This window comes from Manis pentadactyla, chromosome 10 (genome assembly GCF_030020395.1).
Source record: "Manis pentadactyla isolate mManPen7 chromosome 10, mManPen7.hap1, whole genome shotgun sequence".
Lineage (NCBI taxonomy): Eukaryota > Metazoa > Chordata > Mammalia > Pholidota > Manidae > Manis > Manis pentadactyla.
In genome coordinates this window covers 92,603,094-92,626,614 of record NC_080028.1, presented here as the reverse complement: position 1 = coordinate 92,626,614, position 23,521 = coordinate 92,603,094, and the positions used below count along the sequence as shown (strand labels likewise).

The 23,521-nt window shown below is 52.0% G+C and overlaps 1 protein-coding gene across 2 annotated transcripts in view; it reads left to right on the top strand.

The window, feature by feature from the left end:
• Window positions 1-13,551, top strand: part of RCC1L (RCC1 like) — a 29,451-nt gene extending 15,900 nt beyond the window's left edge. For both annotated transcript variants that reach the window (XM_057487223.1, XM_057487224.1), the window contains exons 8-11: window positions 3,918-4,005; window positions 5,083-5,256; window positions 7,910-7,995; window positions 12,530-13,551. In XM_057487223.1, coding sequence (XP_057343206.1) covers window positions 3,918-4,005; window positions 5,083-5,256; window positions 7,910-7,995; window positions 12,530-12,607 — 426 coding nt within the window. In that variant the 3' untranslated portion in view covers window positions 12,608-13,551. The remainder of the gene's footprint in view (window positions 1-3,917; window positions 4,006-5,082; window positions 5,257-7,909; window positions 7,996-12,529) is intronic.
• Window positions 13,552-23,521: the final 9,970 nt, after the last annotated feature.

Sequence of the window (23,521 nt, the reverse complement as noted above, 5' to 3'; positions counted from 1 at the left end):
TCTTAGACATAAACATGAGTGACCTCTTCTTGAACATATCTCCCCAGGCAAGGGAAACAAATTCAAAAATGAACAAATGGGACTATATCAAGCTGAAAAGCTTCTGTACAGCAAAGGACACCATCAATAGAACAAAAAGGTATCCTACAGTATGGGAGAATATATTCATAAATGCTGTCTGACAAAGGGTTGACATCCAAAATATATAAAGAGCTCACACACCTCAACAAACAAACAAGCAAATAATCTAATTAAAAAATGGGCAGAGAAGCTGAATAGACAGTTCTCTAAAGAAGAAATTCAGATGGCCAACAGACACATGAAAAGATGCTGCACATCGCTTGTCATCAGAGAAATGCAAATTAAAACCACAATGAGATATCATCTCACACCACTAAGGATTGCCACCAACCAAAAGACAAACAACAACAAATGTTGGCGAGGTTGTGGAGAAAGGGGAACCCTCCTACGCTGCTGGTGGGAATGTAAATTAGTTCAACCATTGTGCAAAGCAGTATGGAGGTTCCTCAAAAAGCTCAAAATAGAAATACCATTTGACCCAGGAATTCCACTTCTAGGAATTTACCCTAAGAATGCAGCAGCCCAGTTTGAAAAAGACAGATGCACCCCTATGTTTATCGCTGCACTATTTACAATAGCCAAGAAATGGAAGCAACCTAAATGTCCATCAGTAGATGAATGGATAAAGAAGATGTGGTACATATACACAATGGAATATTATTCAGCCATAAGAAGAAAACAAATCCTACCATTCGCAACAACATGGATGGAGCTAGAGGGTATTATGCTCAGTGAAATAAGCCAGGCGGAGAAAGACAAGTACCAAATGATTTCACTCATATGTGATGTATAAGAACAAGAAAACTGAAGGAACAAAACAGCAGCAGAAGCACAGAACCCAAGAATGGACTAATAGTTACCAAAGGGAAAGGGACTGGGGAGGACGGGTGGGGAGGGAGGGATAAGGGTGGGAAAAAAAGAAAGGGGGCATTATGATTAGCATGTATAGTGTGGGGGGGCACAGGGAGGGCTGTGCAACACAGAGAAGACAAGTGGTGATTTTACAGCATCTTACTAGGCAGATGGACAGTGACTGTGAACGGGGATGTGGGGGGGACTTGGTGAAGGGGGAAGCCTAGTAAACATAATGTCCTTCATGTAATTGTAGATTAATGATACCAAAATAAAATTAAAAAAAAAAAAGTATCCCTCTGGTCTGGCACTGTGACTAGATAGAAGTGGTTGCCGATTTGGCTCCAAGCTTCCTAGTAGCCAAAGCAAAGAAGAAAACATGGTCACTTAAATGATTCATTGTTTCCATGGGATAAATAGCAGATAATGTACTCAGGAGAAATATTGCTGTTCCTGATTCCAAGGCCTGAGAAAAATATCTCCCACAGCCTTCCTGTGGGGGACATATTGGTGGTGTGTCATTGTTATGTATTGTTACATAACAAATGACCCCAAAGTGTAAAACAACACACATTTATTATCTCACAGTTTCTGTGGGTCAGAAATCTAGGGGTGGCTTAGTGGGGTCTTCTGGCTCTGAGTCTCTCAAAGGCTGCATTTGTCTTAGGGCTCCACTAGGGAAGGCTCTGCTTCCAGGACCATGCCGGTGGTTGCTGGCAGCATGCTGGTCCTCGTGGAGCATTGGACTGCGGTCCCGGTTCCTCCCTCCTGGTTGACCAGCTAAATAGTTGTTGGCTAAGCCTTGGTTCCTAGCCATGTAGGCTTCTCTCTGTGGCAGCTGGATTCATCAGAGCGGGCAAATGAGAGGGCAGGAGAGAGTGCTCATGAGACAGAAGCAGTGTTTCATAATTTCATCTTGGAAGTGACCTCCCCTCTTTTTTGCTGGTATTCTCCTCATGAGAAGTTAGTCATAAGGCCCAGCCCCCACACGGGGGAGGGGTTGACCCATGGTGTGAAAAGCAGGAGACAGGATCATTGGGGGCATCTTAGAAGCAGCCCACACACCAGGACTCTACTGTGGCCTGAGCATCATCCTGTCAGTGGCAACAGTGGGGCCTCTCCAGTGGCTCTCTGCTGGGGAGTTCCTCAGCGTTTGCTGAGGTGAAGACACCGAGAGCCGAGCAGCAGAGGCCAGACCCGAGCCCTGACAGCCACTTGCTCCAGGCACACATTTTCTGCCCCAGTAAGCCCCTGTGTTCTTTTTGAATCAACTTAGGGATTGTTTTCCTCCAGCTGTCTCCATTTGAAGGTGGATCTGTAAAGATTCATGGCTGTTCTGAAGTACTTAAAATCTCTCTCCAAAAAGTTAGTGCTCCACAGAGGCGCCAAGACCAAATCCTGTTGGAAAGCTGCACTGGCCACACTTCATTCTTCAGTCCCCCGACTCTCCCATCTCTTGGTCTCAGCAGATCTTGCCTCCTTGAGACCAGATTGAGAGAACAGATGCCATCAGGGGAGAATGCCCTCCGCTTCCCACTGACTCCCGCACCCGCCTGGGCCCCGTCCTCATTGGAGCAGGGGACGAGGTAGAGCCCTCTCTGTTGGAACCAGTCGCTCTCTCCGTGCCCTGGATCCCATCTCCTTCCACCTTCTTAGAAGCCTTACTCTGCTGGGCCTTCTTTCCCACAACTTCAGCCTCTCCCTCTCTGGTGTCTGCCTCTGCTCCTTGTGACTTTGATCTTGAAAAGCCCTAAGTGGCTCCTTGATCTCCCCCAACCCTACTACCCCTTTGCTTTACCTCCTGCCCCTCCTTCTAGGCCAGACTTCTCAGGAGCTGCACTGACGTACCATCTCTCCTCATTTCCTTGTCTCCTGCTTGTTCCCCCATCCATTGCGCTCAGCTTCCACCCTTACGAGTTTGCAGCATTTGACACTGACCATTGACATGTTGACCATCTTTGTGAAAAACACTCTCCCTTTGGCCCTGTGACTAGGCTCTTCTAGTGCTCTCTTGCCCTTCTCCTTGTTCCTTCTCAGTTTCATTTAACAGTTTTCTTCCTGTGCCCAGCCTTTAAATGTTGAAAAGCCATGCAGTGGTATGGGCTTTGCTCTCCCCTTTTCTGTCGTCTCCCTTCTGAGGTCTTAGCCACACCCATGGCTGCAGGACCGCCTGGATGCTCATGACTCTCCGGCTTATGTGGCAGGACCAGACTTACTCTAAGTGCCACTTGAGATTTCTGCTTGGGCCTCTCTAGGCATTGTGAGTTCAGTACATCACTAAGTGAACCCATGCTCATCCCCACAGCCTGGTCCTTCTCCATTGTACCTACATCCATTCACAACCCCCCTGGAAATCATGTCCTTCCCCTGCTTAGAACCCTTTCTGGCTCCCCACTATGCTTAGGATAGAGCACATCCCTGCCATGGCCCCAAGCATCCTGGGCAATCCGGCCTCCCTTCTCCTCACCAGCATATGCACCACTTTGACCCAGTCCTGCCCAGCCACACTGACCTCTTGTAAATACCCGAATGCGCCACATTTACCGTGTTCTGTCGCATGTGCCATGCCTGCTACTCGGGAAGTCCTCCTCTTCTCCCTTTAGCTCGCCATCCTTCAGATTAGGGTGAAGTGAAGCTTCCTCTGACCGCTCCTCCCCTGAGGCTGGATCAGGCCCCCCGACATTCCCACCTGGACTTTCAGAGACTCCTGTACTTCATTGCACTCAGCTCATACTAATTTTTTGTTCATTCTGGCTGACATCTGCCTCCTCCACCACACTTTACTCTGGGAGAGGGGCTGGCACTCTTGCTCTCCGTCGTGTTACTCATCCCCAGCTAGAAGTTTGGCATACATTCAACAATCAGGAAATATTTGTAGAGTGAATGAATAAACTGGGACTCACCAGCTCTCCACACAAGACAGCATATTTCCAAGTTCTCGCTCGTTTGTCTTCCTAACGGTGCATTCCCTTCCTTTGGTTCAGGTGAATGTCCCCCGGCACCTACCCTTCTCAGGAGTCGGGAAGGTGAAGCAAGCCGCGTGTGGTGGTACAGGCTGTGCAGTATTAAACGGTGAGACCCTCCTGCAGGCTGTTCACTGGGAAGCTGTGGGTGGGCGGATAGGGGCAGGGCCCGAGACCTCAGCCTGAGGAAGGGAACCTGGCTGTGGGAAGATCGAGTTAGATTGAATTCAGTTAGCAGAGGAAGAGTATGACATTCTTGACAGATAATAGCTGGGATTTATGTGTAGACTAAGCAGTAGAGCTTAGTACTTCCGTAGCAAACCTCTGGAGTTTTGAGAAGTCCTTTCTCCCCTTACCTTAGCCTGGGCCAGAGGCTCCAGCTCTGCCTCCTCCAGAGCGGCTGTGCCAGCAAACAAAAGGCAGGCAGGAGCCGAGTCTTAGTGTTGGATACTGACAGCTGTGCCCTTGGGATTAAACGTCTGGTACAGCTGATGAGTATTAAACTCTTATAACCAAAAAATCATTTCTGAGAGCTTTAGGGATCTAGCCAGAAGTTGTTTATGTATTCGGCTTGGTCTTCTGATCGTCATGAAACAGAGCAGTTGGTGTGCGGAAAGTGTCCTCCAGGGCTCTTACTCGGTCACATGGGGTTTCTGGGTGACTTGTAAACTGGTCCCATCCAGGTCACCCTCAGGTGTGTGGAAGTTTGTATTCTGAGGCTGATAGGCTAGCTAGACATACTCCACAAGCAAGAACTTGAAAAAGGAGAAAAGAAACGTTATTTTATTTGTTTATATTGGGATGTAGTCGATAACAGTATTATGTTGGTTTTAGATGTACAGCATAGTGATTTCAATAATTACATAAATTATTAAATACTGACCATGGTAAGTGTACTTACCTCCTGTTATTATACCAAGACATTACAGTGTTACAGGTTACATTTCCTCTGCTGTACTTCCATTCCTGTGACCAATTTATAATTTGAAGTGTGTGCCTCTTTATATCCCCTTCACCTATTTCATCCATCTCTCTATCTCCAAAACATTCTTGCCAAGCAAGGAGATAAAAAACAAAAATACGTGTTTATATAATGCATCTCAATGGCATGGTTTAGATCTCAAGTGGGGTGGTGGGGGTTGGGGGCGCACTTGGTCTGACTGACTGTTGTTTTACTGTAATGTAGGGGAAGGACATGTTTTTGTCTGGGGCTATGGAATTCTTGGGAAAGGACCAAACCTAGTGGAAACGGCTCTTCCAGAAATGATTCCACCCACTCTCTTTGGCTTGACGGATTTCAATCCAGAAGTCCAGGTTTCCCGCATTTGCTGTGGACTCAGCCACTTTGCTGCCCTTACCAGTAAGTGACCAGGCCCGTGTGGCCCGGAGACTGGCAGAGCTTCCCTCTCAAGGTTCAACCCCGAACTGGGCAGCTCTCAGGTTTTACCCATCTAGTGGAGCGGCGCCCTTGTGTGGATAATAAAACAGAGCAGCTAATCCAAAAGTTGGTTGGTTTTGAGGTTGTATAATGTGTATCTTTTTTTCATGCTGTAATTTTGTTTTTGGTTCATTTGGTTTGTGGTTAGGCTAATGTAAAAGTGGGTTTTCTCAAGGGGACACCAGTTGGTTGTAGGAGAGAGGCCCTTGAGTACATCAGGGTGCTAGAGGAAACCAGTAGAGGTTTGGCAAGTCCGTGGTGGGTAATTAGGAAATGAACGTGTGGGCCTTAATCCCCTTCTCTGGCCAAGCCAGACCCTGATCCAACCCAGGAGCATGGGGTGGCAAGAGGCAGATTTGTAAAGCCATCCTGTGGTTTTGGGGAGGTAAATCTGCCCAATTTCTACAACATGCTGGGGGAGAGAGTGATCAAAGGGAAGGCCAAAAGGGAGGATGTCTCAAAGGCTTGCTAAATTACAAAGTCATAGATAACAAATCTGCAGGCCTTTAGTGTGTGCTTGTCTTGATTGCAGCTTTTATTCCACCAAAGTGACTTTTTGGTCCAGTTTGCCCCCTTTAGTTGACTTGAATCATAAGCCTGAACTAAATTAATTTTATGTTGTGATTCTCAAGTAAATTTGTTATTTCCTTGAGATTAACAATCATCTTTTTTTCATCTCATGGTAAGTTACTGTTTTCTTGTTAAATATCTGGGCTGGGGCCACCCATTTGGATCGTCCTTGTTTATATTAGTAGGCTTCAGCCTACTCTGACTTCACTGACTCCAACTCCTAGCTGCCATATGCAAATGCTGGGCACACAGACAAGGGACAAACCCGGGCCCCGATGGTCCCTCTACTGAGGGACAGTGACTGGCACTTGGAAGGTGACTGTTGGGTCTTGGGGGAACCAGAGAGAACTCTGGCCCCATAGTACCAAGAAGAATGTTCCAGATGATCACAAGAGTCCCTGCCATCATTTGATTATTGTCTGAATATCAAAATTTCAGGGGCCTTAAAACTTGCAGCTATTGTGTGGCCTGGCATGGTGGGGGGAGTTGTCTGTGTGTGTTACCGCCACCGGGTTGCCGTGGTATCTGGGGGGAAGGCTGCCTTACCATCAGCCACGCTGAGTGAGCCACTTCCATTTGCAAGTGAGTCTAGGTCATGGGGTTTTTTTAGAGCTATTTTGATTTGACAAATAAGTGTCAGTACGGACGAATTCTGGATGTAACAGTTACTTATTTTCCAGAATGTTTTAAGGCTTAAACTATGTGCAACGTCACATACTTGGAAAGCCATATGAATCATTCTCTTAGGGTAGACAATTTTTTGTTTGCTCTTGTGCCGTGTAGCCATTTTGGGTACCACTGAAATGAAATCCCAATCTAGATTCCCCCAAGACCCAACAGCCACCTTCCAAGTACCAGTCACTGTCCCTCAGTAGAGGGAGCATCGGGGCCTAGGTTTGTCCCTTGTCTGTGGGCCCAGCGTTTGCATACGGCAGCTAGGAGTTGGAGTCAGTGAAGTCAGAGTAGGCTGAAGCCTACTAATATTTTGAGGACCAGACGTAATTGTTCTGTTAAACACACAGCGTCAGAGAGTGGAGGACCAAAGATGATGGCAGACCAGAGGGCTCTGACAGCTCATAACACAAGGATTCCCCATTTAATCAGCCCAGATTATATTAGCCCTGGCTTCTTCATGACTTGTCTTCTACTTCCCATGACCAGAGCCTTTGCCAGATAGGGGAATGGTGAAACGGGGCCTCTGTGCCAGTGAGTGCCCAAAGCTGGTGTGGACAGGAGTGTCTGATGAAGGCTGGGTGGTGAGAGGCTGCCCTGGTGGGTCTGTGCTTCCGGGCTGGAGGTTGGCATTCTCTGGGTCCCAGTGTGGGCTCTGTCTCCTGGCTGTCCTCTGCAGCACCGTCCCCTTTTCCTTGGTGCATTTTTTACAGTTTGTAAACATGCATTTATTGGTTTGATCATTAGTTTATTTCTTGCTCCTCGAGTAGCTTCAGTCCTGTGAGGACAGGAACCACGTGTGTTCAGTCCCTGTCCTGTCTCTGGTCCTAGCACACAGACACAGACCCGGCTCAGAGAGTAAGCATGTGTCATCTGAGCCGAATGTTCCTGAGATATGGAAATCCAGACAAGAAGTGATAAACCGCTCCACTTCTCACTCTTATCAGGATGGCCAGGATTTGAGGATGCTCATATTTCAGGATTTGTGGAGGGCAGAGTTTGGTCGGATATATATCACTGTGGACGAGGCGTGCGCTTGAGGGGCGAGCAGAGCGGGCTGTGCACAGGAGCCACCTGTGCCCACAGCTCCATGCATATGCTCATTCACTGTGTGACGGGCACAGTGTAAATCTGGACTTGGGCGTGTGTTTGGTATGGAAACAGCATACTTCTCCCTTCAAAAGAAAGCATTAATGCCTGGTAGGAATTGAGGTTTAACATTGGGCTCTGTTTGCACCTAGTTCTAGAAAGCCCGTCCTCATGACCCTTTCTTTCTCTTAGAGACTTGCCCTTGGCCTAGCCCCTACCAAGCCACTGTTTCCTTTCTTTGCAGACAAAGGAGAGTTGTTTGTGTGGGGCAAGAATATCCGAGGATGCCTGGGAATTGGCCGCCTGGAAGACCAGTATTTCCCGTGGAGGGTAAGGCTGGGCTGGGCGATGCCCGCAGAGCAGACTCACTTGATGGAGCAGCAGCACCCGTGCGCCACTGGGCCAGGCCCAGTCCCCAGGAACCGCTGCTGGCTCCTGGCCACCCTCCCCCTGCCCCATGGCATCGGGTGACACTGCGCAGTGGTGAGGGGCCAGAGCAAGCACCCAGCCCGTTTCTCAGGCTGCAGGGCTCACTGCCCTGAGCTCCTTCCTGGGGCCTTTGTGTGTGGACTGTCCAGGGAGGGAACAGCCTGACCAAGGGCTGCAGGCCCACAGTGCCAGGTAAGAGGCCTCACTGGAGGCTGTCTTCAGGCACATGGAGCAGGGGAACCAAGGCATACTGGTGCCTCAGAGAGGAAGCTGAGGGCCGGCACTGTGAGGCCCTGAGCGGCTCCTGAGAGGGAGAGGTCTGAAATGAAGACGGTGGTGTGCCAGGAGCTGTTTATGGAGGCCCCTGCACAGGAATGTTTTATAGCAAATTTAAAAGAAAGCAGGATGTTTTAATTTTTAGAATGCCTTAACCACAGCCACCAAAATTAAAAATTAAAGGCTTTTCTTAGGGGGAGGATGCAGTTGTACAAAAAGACTCACTTCAAAATTAAAAAGGAAATCGGTTCTTTTAAATTATAGTTTACCTTAGTGTTGTTTACTAGCTTCTGCAAGTTCTAAAAAAAACCTATTTTTTTGAATACCAAACATACATACAAAGGACAAAATATATTATGAAAAGTAAGTCTCATCTCGTCCCCAAGGCAGCCGCTGCTCATGGCGTCTTCCCTTCCCTTCCAGAGACAGTCCCTGGGATGAGAAGCATGTGCCAGTGTGGGCACATGACTGAGTGTCTCTTTGAAGTTAGATTTTAATGTTTTGAAATTATGTAAAGCCATTTTTAAAAACACATGTAAAAAACACAAAAGAAATGTATAATATAAGTAAAATAAGGATTTGTCTGCAGAATGTTTCGAGCCACTCCGGTATCTGAGGGGCTGTTTCCCTCGGCCCTCCCGGGGCCCTGTGAACTCGGCAGCCCTGCCTCCTTTATGAAAGCTAGGTGCCATCTCGAAGAGGACGGGTCAAAGTGGAGACTTTAGGGTTGTTGGAAAATAAGTGGTTGAGCACCAGGGTTGTCGCTCTGCTGTTTGGTGCCTGCCCGCTTGTTCCCTGAGCCTGGGAACACCATCATACGGGAGGCACGGGGAGTCGGGATGGCAGTGGAGGTGACGTGCTGAGCATTTAATTCCGCCAGGGCTCTGGGAGAATGGTGGTGGCGGGAACCTGGCCGTAGATCAACTAGATGGACTCCTTAAAGGTTAGTCTGTGGTTGGGTAGCTGGACCTTACTCCAGCCTCTGCTGTTGTACTCACTATTTTTATTTTTAATTACAGGTGGTTATTATTCTTTAAAAAATGATTTTCTTATTAATCTTCAGTGAGGGATTTGTTGATTTGTTATATCATTTAAAAAGTATTCCAGGAAAGGAAAAAAAAAAGACTAAAGCTTGTCAGTACCTCCATCACTGGTGCTAACTAGTTATTCATAGACTCTCAGAATCTGGGCTTTTCTGTCAGTATGTCGGCCTGGGAAGTGACCTCTGAGGCACCGGGTCACACCTGTCCTCCAGGAGGTTTCCAGGATGTTTTCCTGCTACACATTGATACTCAGAGAGGGTCAGCAGTTTCGTCAAGGTCATGTCTAGTATAAAAGCGGAGTCAAGATTCAGACTCATATGTGTTCCAGACGATGGTCTCTTCACCATGTCCGCCTCTGCCACAAGGGCCTGGAGCTGCAGATTAGGGTCCCTGGCAGCGGAGAAGGGGCAGGCAGAGGCAAGGACACCCTGCTCAGGTGTCAGCTGGCCTTCACTGGAACTTCTGAGTTAAATGGCAGCCCTGCAGGCCTGAGACTGGCCGCTAGGGCAAGTTTTGAATAGCCTCAGCCCCTCACCCCAAGAAGTGCACTTGCTTTCCAACAGACAGCCTTTTTGTGGGTGGGGCACAGGTGTCCAGTGTGCGAGGTGCTTGGCATCCGTTATCCTGAGAACAACCCAGGGAGGGTGGGCACTCCCCCACCACCTGTACCTGTGGGCGCTGACCTCAGGAGTCAGAGGGGTGGGGCTATCTCCCTGCTGCTCAGTGGCTGCGGTGAACTTGGGTGAACTGCATGTACACTGTACTTCCCTCTCACTGTGCACCCCTCTGGTCAGGACCAGGTTGGGTTCACAGCCCAGGCTGGGAAACCCTCAGACTTCCATCCTGTATCCTGTGTGGCCATCTCAGTAGCCACAGGCCCTAGAGGTTTACATGCCCAGGAGAGAGGTGGCCTGTGGGAGCTGGGTGCTCGGGGCAGCCCCTCCTTGCAGGCTGAGCTGCCCCCACCCTCAGCCTGCCTCTTGGTGCCATGAAGGACATTCCAGAAGCAGCCCGTGGGGCAAGTGGCGAGTCAGGCTGGGCCCGATCCCAGCATGGCTCAGGCTCCCCCTCAGCCTTCCTGTATTCACCCGGTGGGCATCTGTTTTCAGGACTTGTAACTGTGAAGAGAAGTGTTCCTAAACTGATTCTCCTCAAACTTGTAAGAGTCACTCCAGCCAAATGTGGTTCAATTTTTGGAACTATTTTCCTTTGCAGTGATGTGAGTAAAAACTGGTTTAGAATAGAAACTTCTTTTAACCTTGATGAGGACAAAAATAAAACATGGCTGAGGGCAGTCTCCTTTTGGCCTCAGTTCAGAGCCTGAGGGACAACTGTTCCCCAAGGAGGGCTCTCCGAGGCTAGGCCTGCAGCTGGGGCCCACCTTGGCCCAGACCATCGTCCTGGCGAGTAAACCAAGGCCAAGTGGTTTGCTGTGCTTTGGACAGTGCACTTGGGGAACAAGGACATAGGTGCTTAAGTGCAGTGTTTGGGTACAGATTTGCACGGAGAGTGTCACTTTCCCCGGGAAGGTCAACAAAATGTGCTCTAATGGCCTGGAAGACGTTGCTAAGCAATCACCTGGACCCAGTCACCTCAGAGGCAACAAACACATTTTCTCTGCTTCCATGGCCAGACTGGAATGCTTTCTGCATCTCTGTGTCTTTGCGATGAACTGGGGGCACCACTCTTGTTTGTTTAGTGATTTCTGTAATAGTTTTGCTAAAGATGTTTGTTTAAGGAGGGAGGGGCTGGTAGCACGACTTGGTGACTAGCTTCCATTTGCCTTGCTGCCTGGGGTTCTTAATGGACTTGTCACCCCACATGGAAGGCACCAAGCTCTGTGCTCAGAGCTGCTGCAGTGCAGCTTTTAGGCCAGGCCATCTGGACCAGGCCCCTTTCCCTCCTGAGCTCAGTAAACTCCACAGGCTGTGACAGATCCCCTTCCCAGCTGTCACACTGCCTGGCCAAACGCTGCCACCCAGGAGGATGGCAGGTTTGGATGTGCATGGCGGCCCTAGCGTCCTGGCGAGGGTCTGGGGAGTAAGTGGTGTGGGTGCGCTTCCTGGCACAGTACTGCCTATGGGGACGCTGCCCTGGTGTTTGCATCAAGAACCTCCTGAAGGACAAAAAAAACAGTTAAAAGAAGTTTCCAGTTCAGGAAAGCTGAGGAAGGGACAGATGATGACAGGGGTGGTGTTAAAAGGTGCTTAATACCTTTTTTCTTTTTGATGGAAGGTAATTTTATGTTATAGTCATGTGCTTGCATTACCTATTCAAAATAATAATAGTAATTATTATTATTATTATTGAAAAACAAGGTAAAAGGAAAGTGCCCCTTTTCTGGAGAGCTGGCTTGGCTCTGTGCACATGGAAATTCTTGAGTTGTGGGCACACCTGGAGCTGGTTGGGGTGTCTGTCTCCGAGGCCAGCCTGTAGAACCATGAGTCATTTTAAAGGCAGACAGGCCAGGACCTCCATATCTGCAGGAGGGCTGTCTGCTCGTTACCTTGAGGGTTGGGCCCTCTTTGAGGAAATGTCAGCCTGGATGGGCAGTGTTGGCAAGACTGCCAGCAAGACCTCTGGTACCATCTGAGACACAGGAAACATCCTCCTCGAGGGTATGCATGACTCGGAAAACAGCCTGCTTGGAGCTAGAGCCAGTGGGTGAGGTGGGTGAAGACACCGGGCCAGGCCTTGTTCCCAACGTGGACCCTGAAGGCAGGAGAAAGGGTCACTTGAGCCGTGGTGATGACCCCTAGGAAAGGTCATTTAACACCTGGCTTGAAAGCAGGTGTTGACCTCTGGTGGGGCCACACTCAGGGGTGTAACCTCTGAGGGATGTGTACGTCCCTTGGTGCACTCAGGGTCCGTGCTTGTACCCAGATGGGCCTCTCATGGGTGGGGGTCGGGCACGGGAATGGTCGCATCTGCTGCTGACTGGGTTGGGAGCTAGGATGGCCCTTTCCACAATGGTCACATTCCCATGTCCCGACCTGCCTGTGCAGAGGTGTGACATCCCTACTTCCAGGGGAGGCACCATGGCTCAGAGTGGTTGAGGTCAGGCCCAGGTCGGCCATCTGCAGCCTGCCTGCCTCCCAGCTGGTCTTGTTTTTCAGGTGACGGTGCCTGGGGAGCCTGTGGACGTGGCATGTGGTGTGGATCACATGGTGGCTCTGGCCAAGTCATTCATCTGAATCGCCTGCCTGACTCGCTCCAGACCAGCCCTGGTCTCAGAACCACTTGGACCGCGTAGCAGAGCAGGGGCACTTGGTGAGGGTCAGCGAGGATCAGGGCCGTTCGTGAAGCGTGACGCTCTCTCCTAAAGCCCTTAGTGGGTGCACACCACAAGTCCCGGGATGCTGTCCCTTCTCCAGCCTGCTGAATTCAGCCCAGGATGACTGTCTATCTGGCCAAGCTCTGGCAAGACAAGTCCTGGGCAGTGTGGCCCTGGCACCATCTGAGCACCAGCCAACTTTTCCATGTCTTCTAGCCACTCTTTTTCCTACACTCAGACTCTGCCCATTCACAGGTGATGGCTTCTGGTGTCACGCCTGGTTTTAGGAAAAGCTGAACTGTCACAACATGCCATTTCATTTTGATCTTTAAAAGGTGGCCTGACACCTTTTAAATGTAACTCCCAGGAGGGCCTCTGGAGGCCCTCTGGTCACAGCAGAGCTCCCAGTTGGTGTCTGGGCGGCTGCGTGTGTGCACTGGGGGGCCCCAGCCTCACTGGGGAGCCGGGTCCTCCCCACTCAGCCTTTCCGGGTCGGCTGCTCTACAGCCAGCTCGCTTCTGGGCACAAGCTGGAATTCCTTGGACTGGAGTTCTTTGTGGAAATGCCAATGGGCACCAGCCTGGTGTCCTGTGGGCCCACGGCTGTCACCAGCCTTGGAACCATTCTCTCTCCCTGGCTTGGAAAACTTGAGAAGCCCCTGCAGGAAGAAGATCAAAGCCACATTCTTGTGGGCTGAAGACTTCGAACACATCCCACAAAAAAAGCTTGGCTGGAGTGCCAGCCTAGGAAAAGAAAGATTGAGAAACTGAAAAAACATTCAAGTTAGTAGCAGAACTTGGCTTTTTCTTTAAAAACGACTTCTAAAAATCTCTTTTGGAATAAAGTCTATTTTCTGCCTTTTTATTTTTAAGAACTGAAGAGATCATGTTTATTTTACTTGATCATTTAGAGATTAGCTTTAAAAAAACAAGGCTTTTGGTGAAGAGGCACCGAGAAGCCAGCGAAAAATACTTTAGAAGATAACCCTACTTGAAAGTTATTTTCTGAATACTCTACTCCACAGTTCAGTTGGAAGAAAATGATGAAGTGTAAAAATAACTGGTAATCATATCATAAACTGACATCCCACTGCCTGCCTACATCCCCTCCTTTTATTCATTCACTCATCAAGTACTTACTGTCTGCCCCTTATGTGCCAAGGACTGTTTATCGCACTGGTCACAGGGACAAACATGGCCGTAAGCAGGTCTCTTGAAGCTTACAGTCTAGGAGGTGAAACAACACAAAGTATGTCAGATGGTTATGCGGGCTGTGGGGAAAATAATGCAGGGGAAGGGGCCGGGCCCTGTCGGGAGGCCTGCAATTTCAAGTGTAATGGTCACTGAGCAGGTGTCCTTGCCGTGACCCAAGGCAGCAGGAACCAGCAAGTGGTGTGTGGGGTGCAGTCCTGAGACCCCTCAATCTGGGCTCATGCTCTTCCACTTCTCTGGGGGTGGGGGGGCAGTTCTTGAGTTTATTATAGCAAAGCTTTTCCATAAACTTGAAATAGAAATTGAAAACGATGGGTCATTTTCCTTCCTGAAACTCGTGGTTGGGCTGTGTACCATGTCGCAGTAATCTGTCTGAAACACACACCTTGAAGCCCATACAGATGTCCAGAGGGTGAGTGTCCCAGAAGGTCCCCCGGGGTCCCTCCAGCGGGGTGCAGGGAGGGCAGGTGGTGGTGGTGCAGAGTCCTGGTGAAGGTAGGGATGGCTTGGAAGCCTCCCACCTAGGTGCCAACCAAGATTCGGATCCCGTAACTACCTCAGCCTTGGGACACAGCAACTGGGTATAACAAGGGATGTCCTTGAATTTGTCTTAAAACACAGTATCTTCCAGTTGGACTTGGTCTTCCCAGCTGGTTGGAGGGCATCTGCCACACACCAGGCCCTTTCCATAGTTGTCCTCTGTTTGTGACCCTTCTTAACTTTTGTCACCTTGCTCCTGGCATTTAACACAGGCATTGACACGTCCTATGCCATTAGCTTGGTTGCTATGATCTGTCATTTTGTTCCTGTGAGAAGTTAAGTGTTTGCAGGCTCCCGGCACCTCTCACTTTATCAGGTGCATGGATAACACCTGGGATGAAGCCAAGGGTCACCTCTGCTGTGTCCTCTGGCTGTTCCCTCTTCCCTACATTCAGACTCCGTCCATTGATGTGTACTGAGGTCAGTAGTGAGGCCAGTGCAGAGCCCCAGGGGAAGGTGTGGTCTGTGAAGGTGTGGAGATCTTGTCATTGGGTGCCACCACCGTCTCCCTTTGAACAGTTGTTTCTAAGGTGCCTGGGTCTCTGTCTTCCATCCCCTGCCAGACGTGCAGGCTGCCACTCCCTGGTGATCTCTGGGGGAATGGCTCTTTTTGGAGTGCACAACCTTAAATGCGCAAGTAAAAGTTACCTGGCCAGCCGTTCTTGTAAGGTCAACGCCTGACACACTCAACATCCTGTTGTGACCATTCTTGTTTCTTGAGTATACGGTTGGCCCATGAATTCAGTACACCTGCACTCACTGTGTTCTGTGTGATGCAGTCGAATACTGAACCACACAACAGAGCCAGGCTCTGACTTGGCACAGCAGGCTAGGGCCTTGCTGAGGGCCCAGCACTAGGCCTGGCACACGTAAAACAGACTGCATTTGTGAAGATCCATGCTGTCCTGTTAGCTCCTGTTCCAGTACCTGCTCCTCCTGACCAGCAGCGAGAGGTACTCAGACTGCTCTTTGTGATCACTGCATCAGAACCAATCTGAGGCCTTGGCCTGACCTGCCCTGGCACGTGGACAGTCCCTTTAGATGGCTTTGGGGGCAGCACCCGATCAGCTTGGCTCTGTGAGGCCACCACGGTCCCAGGGCCCGCCCTGCCCTGTGATTGTACCCAGGAACTTATCCCATGAGGGTCCCACACTTGCCCTTCTCCCTGTGCATTAGCCAGCAGCTACCCTCTAGACACACCACCCAGTCAAGAAATCCCAGGCTTTCTTCCACACAGACCTTGAGATTTAATATGGAGTGGCGGCATGGATTACCCCTGGCCTGGAGACAGTGTTTAGGGTCTCTAAGCTGTGCTTCTCTCAGATCTGGGGCCACACCGAGATGCCTGCAGTCAGGTTTGAAAGTAAATCCAGATGCAGTGGTCACGCCCTCAAGCCAGGAGGCCACTGTCTTGCCAGGAAGGCCAGCCGGTGGGCTGTAGCTGGGCGTGGGGGGGCCGCCGTTGGAGGAGCGGAGGAACTTGGTCTTGCTATTGTTCTGGTGGCAGGCTGGCAGCTGAAGTGCCAGGAGACCAGAGTAGAGGACACAAAGCCATGGCCGTCAGACAAACGCCCCAGTGAGTCCACCCACGGAGATGAAAGCTGACGGCTCGGACTCCCGCTCCACAGCTGCGGCCGTCTCCCTCATTCTGGCGGGAGAACAGTGAAGATGAGGCAAGGGCCTGGTTGGGCCCATATTCCTGAGCACCTGCTGTACGCCAGCGCCTGCCAGGCGAGAAGGAAGCGTTCTCTGCAGCTTGTGCTTCTGGGGCTGGCTGCCTAGGCTTTGCCTGGCCTCAGAATGAAGGAAATCAGGACGCGGCCTCCTGCCCCACAGAGCAGCCGAAGGAGGCAACACTCATCATGGGCCCTTTGGGATTCCTTTGGGCAGAGTCCCTGTAACCCTTAGCTTCCCAGCCTTGGCTGTATGAGAGAATCCTCTGGAGAGGTGGTTTATCTTTCTGGTATACTGCCCTTTGTGTATTGCATCATCAGTTGATGGACACTTGGGTCGGTTCCACTATTCAGCTGTTATGAATAATGCCAAAATGTCCATGTACAGATTTTACATTGGCTCATGGGTTGTTTTTTGGGAACATTCCCATGCAAGTGTTTCTGTAAACATGTTTTCAGTTTTCTTGGTTACATACCCAAGAGTGGGGTTGCGAGGTCACCCACTCATATATCTAAGTCTGGCACTTGGGTTGTATAATCCACCACATACTCTGTAATCTTGAGTTCCAAGACACAGGATATTTATTTCCCTGAATAAATAAATATTAAGGCCCATTAGAGGCTCTCTGCCTGCTTCTCCCCAGTTCTGTCTCAACAGCGGGCCCCCCTCCGTGCCCAATGCTCAGCAGTGTGCAGATGGGCCATGGGCCTCACTGCGGCTGCCAGAGATCCCACTGGCTCAGCCCAGGGAGATGGTCCTTGGAAAACCATCTCGAATGAGATGCTCCTCTACCAGCCTTTGCGAGGTAGGAACCCCGTGTTCTTCCCCCTGCCCTCCTCTTCCTTCTCTCTGCTACCCTTCCCTGTACTTACAGGAAATTTCTTTAACCACCAAGAGCTGTCAGATTAACTCACTTTCTTCTGGCCGGCCTTCACTCGTGCGTCCACGCCTGTTGCTCTTCCTGTCACAACCATTTTTGTAAAAACCTGCGATGTGAGTCACATAAAACCATTTTAGAGTGTACAATTAAGTGGTTTTAGCACACCGTCTGTGCGGTGTGGCCATCACCACGGTCCCATTCCATGTGCCCCTTTGGAGAGCTTGTGTTTGCCCCGGGCCCTCTCCCCTGCTGGTTGAGTCAGAAAAGCCAGGGCAGGTAAGGCAACCACAGGCATGCTCTTTCCTCCTGAGGCCTTGCGTGCTTCCTGTTACTTTTTCAGAGCAGCTCAGGGAGCTTTTAGAACTACTGTGAAGCCAAGAGGACTTGACTCAGACTCTGCAGGCCAGAGTCCTCAGGCGATTCTCCTGTGCTGGGGTGAGACCTCTGCCGAAATGCAGCCAAAGCTGCTCCCAGGAGGAATTATGCCCTGGCTGCAGAGGCACTGGGACACATTCTGAGGATGTCAGCCAGCTCTCTACACCCATAACTGCCCCCCACCCCTGACTTTGCTCCAGCAAGGCCTTGAGCCAGCCAGGGTCATCGCTCCTGAGAACTGACGCCAGGAACCCGGCCTCAGCCATTCCACTTTCCCTTGTTCCACCAGCCACATTCAGCAACCCAGACCCACCATTCAGTTGCAGTTTGCTGTCCTGGGTCAATGTGTTCAGGGGCTCCCCAGGGCCTGTAGGAGAGTGTGGGGCCCCTGGCCCACCTGGCCCACCTTTCATTTCTGCCTCCTCTACCAGCCCCGTTTGCTCCCTCTCCCATTCCACTGCTGTATTCCAGCTTCAGTTCCCTCTAGGTACTCTGTGCCTTTGCTGTTCCCTTTGTTTGGGTCCCCAGCTTACCAGGCCCAGCCCTGGCTTCTTGGTCTTCCCCTGCTGTGGTCATTCTCTGGCCCCAGGGCACAGCATCCCCTTGTGGTCCATCCTGGTACTGCATGCCCTGGAATAGCTTGTTTCCCTGTCTTTACACCTTCATCTTAACTCAGGGCAGGGGCTAGAGGCCGATTCTCCTGAGTCCCTAGCACCTAGCACAAGGTCTGGCACCGCCCGAGTGGCAGTGAACATGAATGAGCAGTGGAAAGGGAGGTCAGGCACTGGAGGACTTGGTGACTGTTAAGAGTTTTGGGGACAAACAAGAGTCCCAGTGGGGGTCCTGGCTGCCACTGAGGTATCTGAAACACCCAGGGGGGGTACTCAGCCTGCAGACCCCAGAAAGGAAAGGCTTCAAAGCAGCCAGAACTTTCCTGGGCCCAGGGTGGTGAGAGAACGCTTCAGCCCCTTTCCACTCCCTCCATCTCCAGGGTCGCTTTTCTGGCTGAGCAGCGGTGGTCAGGTGCAGGGACGGCGCTCAGCCCTGCCCTCCAAGGAAAGTACCAGAAAGGGGCAGGGTGAAGGGTGTCCAAGGCCCAGGACCTTTTCTTGCCTGGACAGCCCCAGTGCCCACCTGCCAAGAGGGCAGGAGCCAAATGCCAGGGTGCTGTGGGAGGGGCTCTGGGCATGGTGCCCTCCCGCCTGTTCCCAGGGTATCTGGAGACATCAGCTCCTGGGCTTCTAGCACCGAGGAGCCCTTCCTGGGGGTGTGGCATCCGCAGAAGGGCTCTGGGCTTGGGGAAGAGGTCCTGTGGCCAGGGATCCAGCCCCGATTCTCCCCCTGCCACCAGCAAGGCCCTGTCCTGCTCCACGGGCCCCCCAGCCCCCAGGCCTGCCTCTGCCAGAGGTCTGGGGAGGCACAGTGGGGTAGTAGCCAGTTTTCAGCCACCCTGACCTCTTGGTTTTTACCCCCTTGTGTGGTCTTCTCTGGGTCAAATCAGAGCTGGGCTGTATGACAAGAGTATGGGAGAGGTGACGGAGTGTGCCCTCTGAGGCCAGCACAACACATTTGGCTTCTCCCTTGGCCCCTGAGTCCCTTGTTCTGGGGGAAGGCAGGCACCACACTGTAAGGAGGCCATGCAGAGAGGCACAGGCTTCCTGCCAGCCAGGGCCAACCTCCAGGGTGAATAAAAGGCCCCGGAAGTGGATCCGCCAAGACTTCAGATGACTGCAGCCTCCAGAGGGACTCAAGACCAAACTGCTCAAACTCTCCCAAACGTCCTGACCCCCAGAGACCATGGCACATCGTCATTATAAGCCATTACATTCTGGGGCCTCGGGTAGCTAACACAGCCCCTCATTTGGGGGCTGGGGGTGCTTCCTCTCTCCTCCTGGGTGTTGGACTTGGAGGCTTGCTCTGCTTCCTCCCAGTCACTGGCCTGTCCCCTGACCACAGGACAGACGGGGAAGAGATGCGATGTGGCCCTGGAACAGCACAAACCAGACAGCCGTCAGCCAACATCATTTTTTTTCCTCCATTTTAATTTTAACACTTTACAAAGTACAAAATATACTGTCTTTTTTTGGGGAACATTAGGTACTTTTTTCTTCCATCATACAGTACATGAGTCTCGAGGGTTTTTTTGTTTCTTCAACAAAGAAAGTAAGTGTGAGAGCCCTGGCGTGTGGGGCTGCCCAGCCGTCCCCTCACCCGGACCTAGGGACAGATGTAAGTACCACTGCTCCTGCGGGTGACTCGGGGCATGTCCGGTGAGGGCCAGACCCCCCAAGATGAGTCCTTGCCCAGGATGGGGATCCCTTAGAGCCCCACTGACTAGCCAACATCCACTCACTCCCGTCTCAGGATAACAGAAATGATTTTGGCGTAGAGCAAGAGGAGGGCTTGGGATCTTGTTTGTTGTTAAGCCCCCATCCCCCAAATTTTGGAGTGAACCCTGCTCAGTTCCTTCTGGACCATTTTCTGAATAAGTAAACTGAGGCAGTGGATAGTAGTAGCCTCTCCTTGGGAATACTGTCTTCAGGACTGGGTGCTTCTGAGTCGGCTCGGCAGGTCTAGCCCCTTTGGGCTGGCTGTGCAGACTGCCAGGCCTCCCCCGAGCAGAGCAGGGCCCTTCCTGCTGGAACACGTCTGCCCCTCTCCACTGAATTTCAAGAGTCAAGTGTAATGTGGCCTACTGATAAGAAGGCTGCTGAGGCCTCAAAATACTGAGTGTCCCTTAGCTTGGATTCGGGCTCTGCACACCTGTGCTTGCACACACACTAATGGGTATGCACACAGCATGTGCTCACACTGACCTATGTAGAAACACACATGTGGACACGCACAGAACACAGTCATGACCCCAGGGCACAGGAGGCCCCGCACTACTGCTCACAGCCTCCTGTTCCTACAGCCAAGAGCCACACATCCCCTCACCACCAGGCTGTGCAGGCCGCAGGCTCCTACCCCTGCTCCAGGCTGCTCCTGGTGCCATCAGCCCCGGGGACGGCAGGCTGACTTAGCCAACAGCCCTGGCCCTTACCTTCCCAAGAGCGCAGGCTTCATCGGACAGCGTGGACATCAAGGCTGAGGCCACAGCCCACCCCGTGCTTTCTCCCATGTCCATGGTAAGGGTGTGAGACAATTAAGCTTGGCCTTTACTGCCTCTCCTAATTTGGAAATGAAAGAAAAAAGGCAGGGAGGAGCTCAGAAGTAGGAAAAGGTCTCCAGCTGTACTGGGGGCTCAACTCCCCTCAGACAATCCAGGCCTGCCCTCTGCCGGGCCGGTCACCCTCCATCGCCCCGGCTGGCTCCCTTCCCAGGCAGCCTCTGAACAGAGAGCGCAGGTATCTGGGAAATCCACCACAGGGACGCTCATCCTCCCCCTCAAGCCAACCCTCAACTCCACTCTTGGTGGCTGACGGCAGTGACTGGCTGCCCCCCAGGCCTGGTTCACAGTGGGCAGGATCTTCTTCCTGCTCCCCACCCAGAGTTCACGCAGGAAGTGGCATAAAAAATTCCTCAGTCACAGGGCTGGAGTGCTCTGCTGTCCCCTGGTAGATCCGTAAAGCCCCTCTTAGCTGGGGCTAGAAGGGCCCTCATTGTTCCCATGTCTGGATCCAGAGGCTCAGAAAGGTGGCCCAGGGAGCTTTGGGACTCTAATAAAAGGTCTGCCTGGACATCTGGCCAGGAGAGGTTGGTGGTGGGTGGGCAGGTTCGTCCCTGATTATGGGGGAAATGGGACCCTTGGCTTGGGGTGGGCACCTGGCTTTCCCATCTCCACAGAGCCTTCTCTCCTGACCTCTGTGGCATCCTGTCACCTCAGAGGGGACAAGCCCCACCATACCATGCATTTTCTGGACACCACTCTGGCCACTGAAGCCATGCTGCCCGAGGGGCCAGCTCTGGGTCACCTGGCTCCCTCCCTGCCCACCAGGGGCCTCGGCTTGGAGCTGGTGGGAAGGGGAGAATGCTGGTGCTCAGGGGCCCTGACCCCCTGAATCGCGGGGAGGGGAGGGAGGTCTGCACACCTCTCCAGCCAGGATGCATGCCCTGGGCTGAGAGTAGTGGTGTGGGCAGTGCCTCTTGGGGGGCCTTGGAGACCCCCATGGAGGAAGGAGGTGAACAGCTGGCACTGCCCATCTCTGCTGGGTCAGGACAGGGCTGAGGGACTCAAGGAAGCCCCAGGCTGAGGGCTGAGCTAGAGGCCCACTTTCATAATTGGGAGTGATGCCTGCCACTGCCCCTTGAGGTCTTACCACTCTAGCTACAGGGATGGGGCAGGAGAGGGGAGAATGGCGAGGGTAGGATTTACACGGTTTGAGCTTTTCTTACCAGATACCTGGAGCTCAGATGGTGGCTCTGGGGCCGCCTGCTCACAGCCTCCTGGCAGCCTTCCATGGGGACCCCACTGTGTTTCCTGGCCCCATGCCCCACTGGCCAGAGCTGAGACCCTCAGCCTTGACATGGCACATGCCTCAGGCGGCCTCTCTGGTGGGGCTAGAGACCCCTGCACCCAGCATCTGGCCACCGGAAGCCCACTCACTCTTATCCCCAAATCGTTGTGGAGACCCAGATACTGATGGTGCTGCTCCCAGGCCCAGAACCAAGAGGACACACTGGCCTCTCCACACAGCAGAATAAAGGCAGAGCTTTCTGAGTGGTGGCTCCCGCTATGTAGCAAGGCTGGACGGCTAAGTCCGGGCCCCACCTCCCAGACACAACAAGGGCATACATCCCTTCCTTGGCCAGATGGGGCTGGTTCCCAGGGTACCTGGGAGAGGAACCTCAAGTTTCTAAGCTTGCAGATGAAAACGAACGGGTCGGGGGTCAGCATGGAAACAGCCATGCAAAGTGGGCAGAGGGCCTGTATGCAAGGCCCCAGCAGGACTGCCTGTCAGCCCAGGCCTTCAGGTTGGGAGCACTAGGTGGGGAGCTGTTCTGCTCCAAAGAAAGAAATCCTAACTGCTCTGCCCTCTGTACCACCATCCCCCAAATAAAACAGTGGTGTCCGGGGTGTTGACCATTGAGATGGGGTGCAGGAAGGGGCAGAATCCAGCTTTCAAGGGAGCCTGGGGGAGGAGAAGGTAGGGCCTCTGGACACCTGCCTCGGGGCTCAGCTCCTGGGCTGCTGGTTTTGTTTTTCTTTCAAGTCAGGGCTGAGGCAATTGGCCGGCTTCTCAAATTGAGTAATTGTATTGCCTATATACTTGAATTAAAAATATATGGTGGCTCAAAACGTGCCTGTGTGCACGGCAGACACAGCAGGGCAGAAGCCCTCACACACGCGCACACAGTGGGGGCTGTGTCCACGAACTGCCCACGTAAACGCGTGCGTGCACTCACACGGTATATATTAACATATATATTGCTCAAGTATATATGCTATTTACAGTATATATCTATATCAACATAAAACACAGGTATTTATATGTGTGTACAATAGATAGGTCCTAGGGGGTCTGGGTAGCACACGTTTCTGGGGTCATGGGGCCAACACACTTGCTCGGCTGGGAGGAAAGGCAAAATGACACAATTAGGGGGATGACGGGAAGGAGTCCGGATAGGCGCGCCCATTAAATCAAGGCCTTCCAAGGACAGAAGGGGGACTTGGCTTCAAGTGCTGCCCTGCCCACTCAGCCACCCCTGTTTTGGAACCAGCAAACAATTCATACGTTTTGGTTGTTTTGGAATTTTGCGCAAAGTGAATTAAAAAAAAAAAAAGTGGGTCCTAATCAGTGCTTGGGTCCTGAGCATCTGCAAGGCTCTTCCATCTGGTGGGCTTCCAGGGCTCAGAGGGCCCCGCACAGCTCAGAGAAGGGGAGAGTGGAGCTCCCGCAAGCCCTTCACCAAAGAACATCCCTGCTCCTCTGAGCTCCTCGGGGACAGCATAAGTCAGCGGCTGCCCGAGAGCACCGGGGAGGGCATGAGCCAGTGGTCCCTTTGGGTCCTGCCCGCTCGGAAAGCACCCCTAGATGGAGGGGACCGTTCTCCCTGGTCAGCTGCCAGGATGACAAGACGCCGCCTCCTGGCCCTCCACCTTCCTCTGGCCCTTGGGTCCCCTTTGATGCTGATAGGTGCTGTGTGGGGTGCCTGGGGACCCCTGTCTTGTAACCACTCCCAAATCTGAAGCTTGCCCCAGAGAACTCAGTAG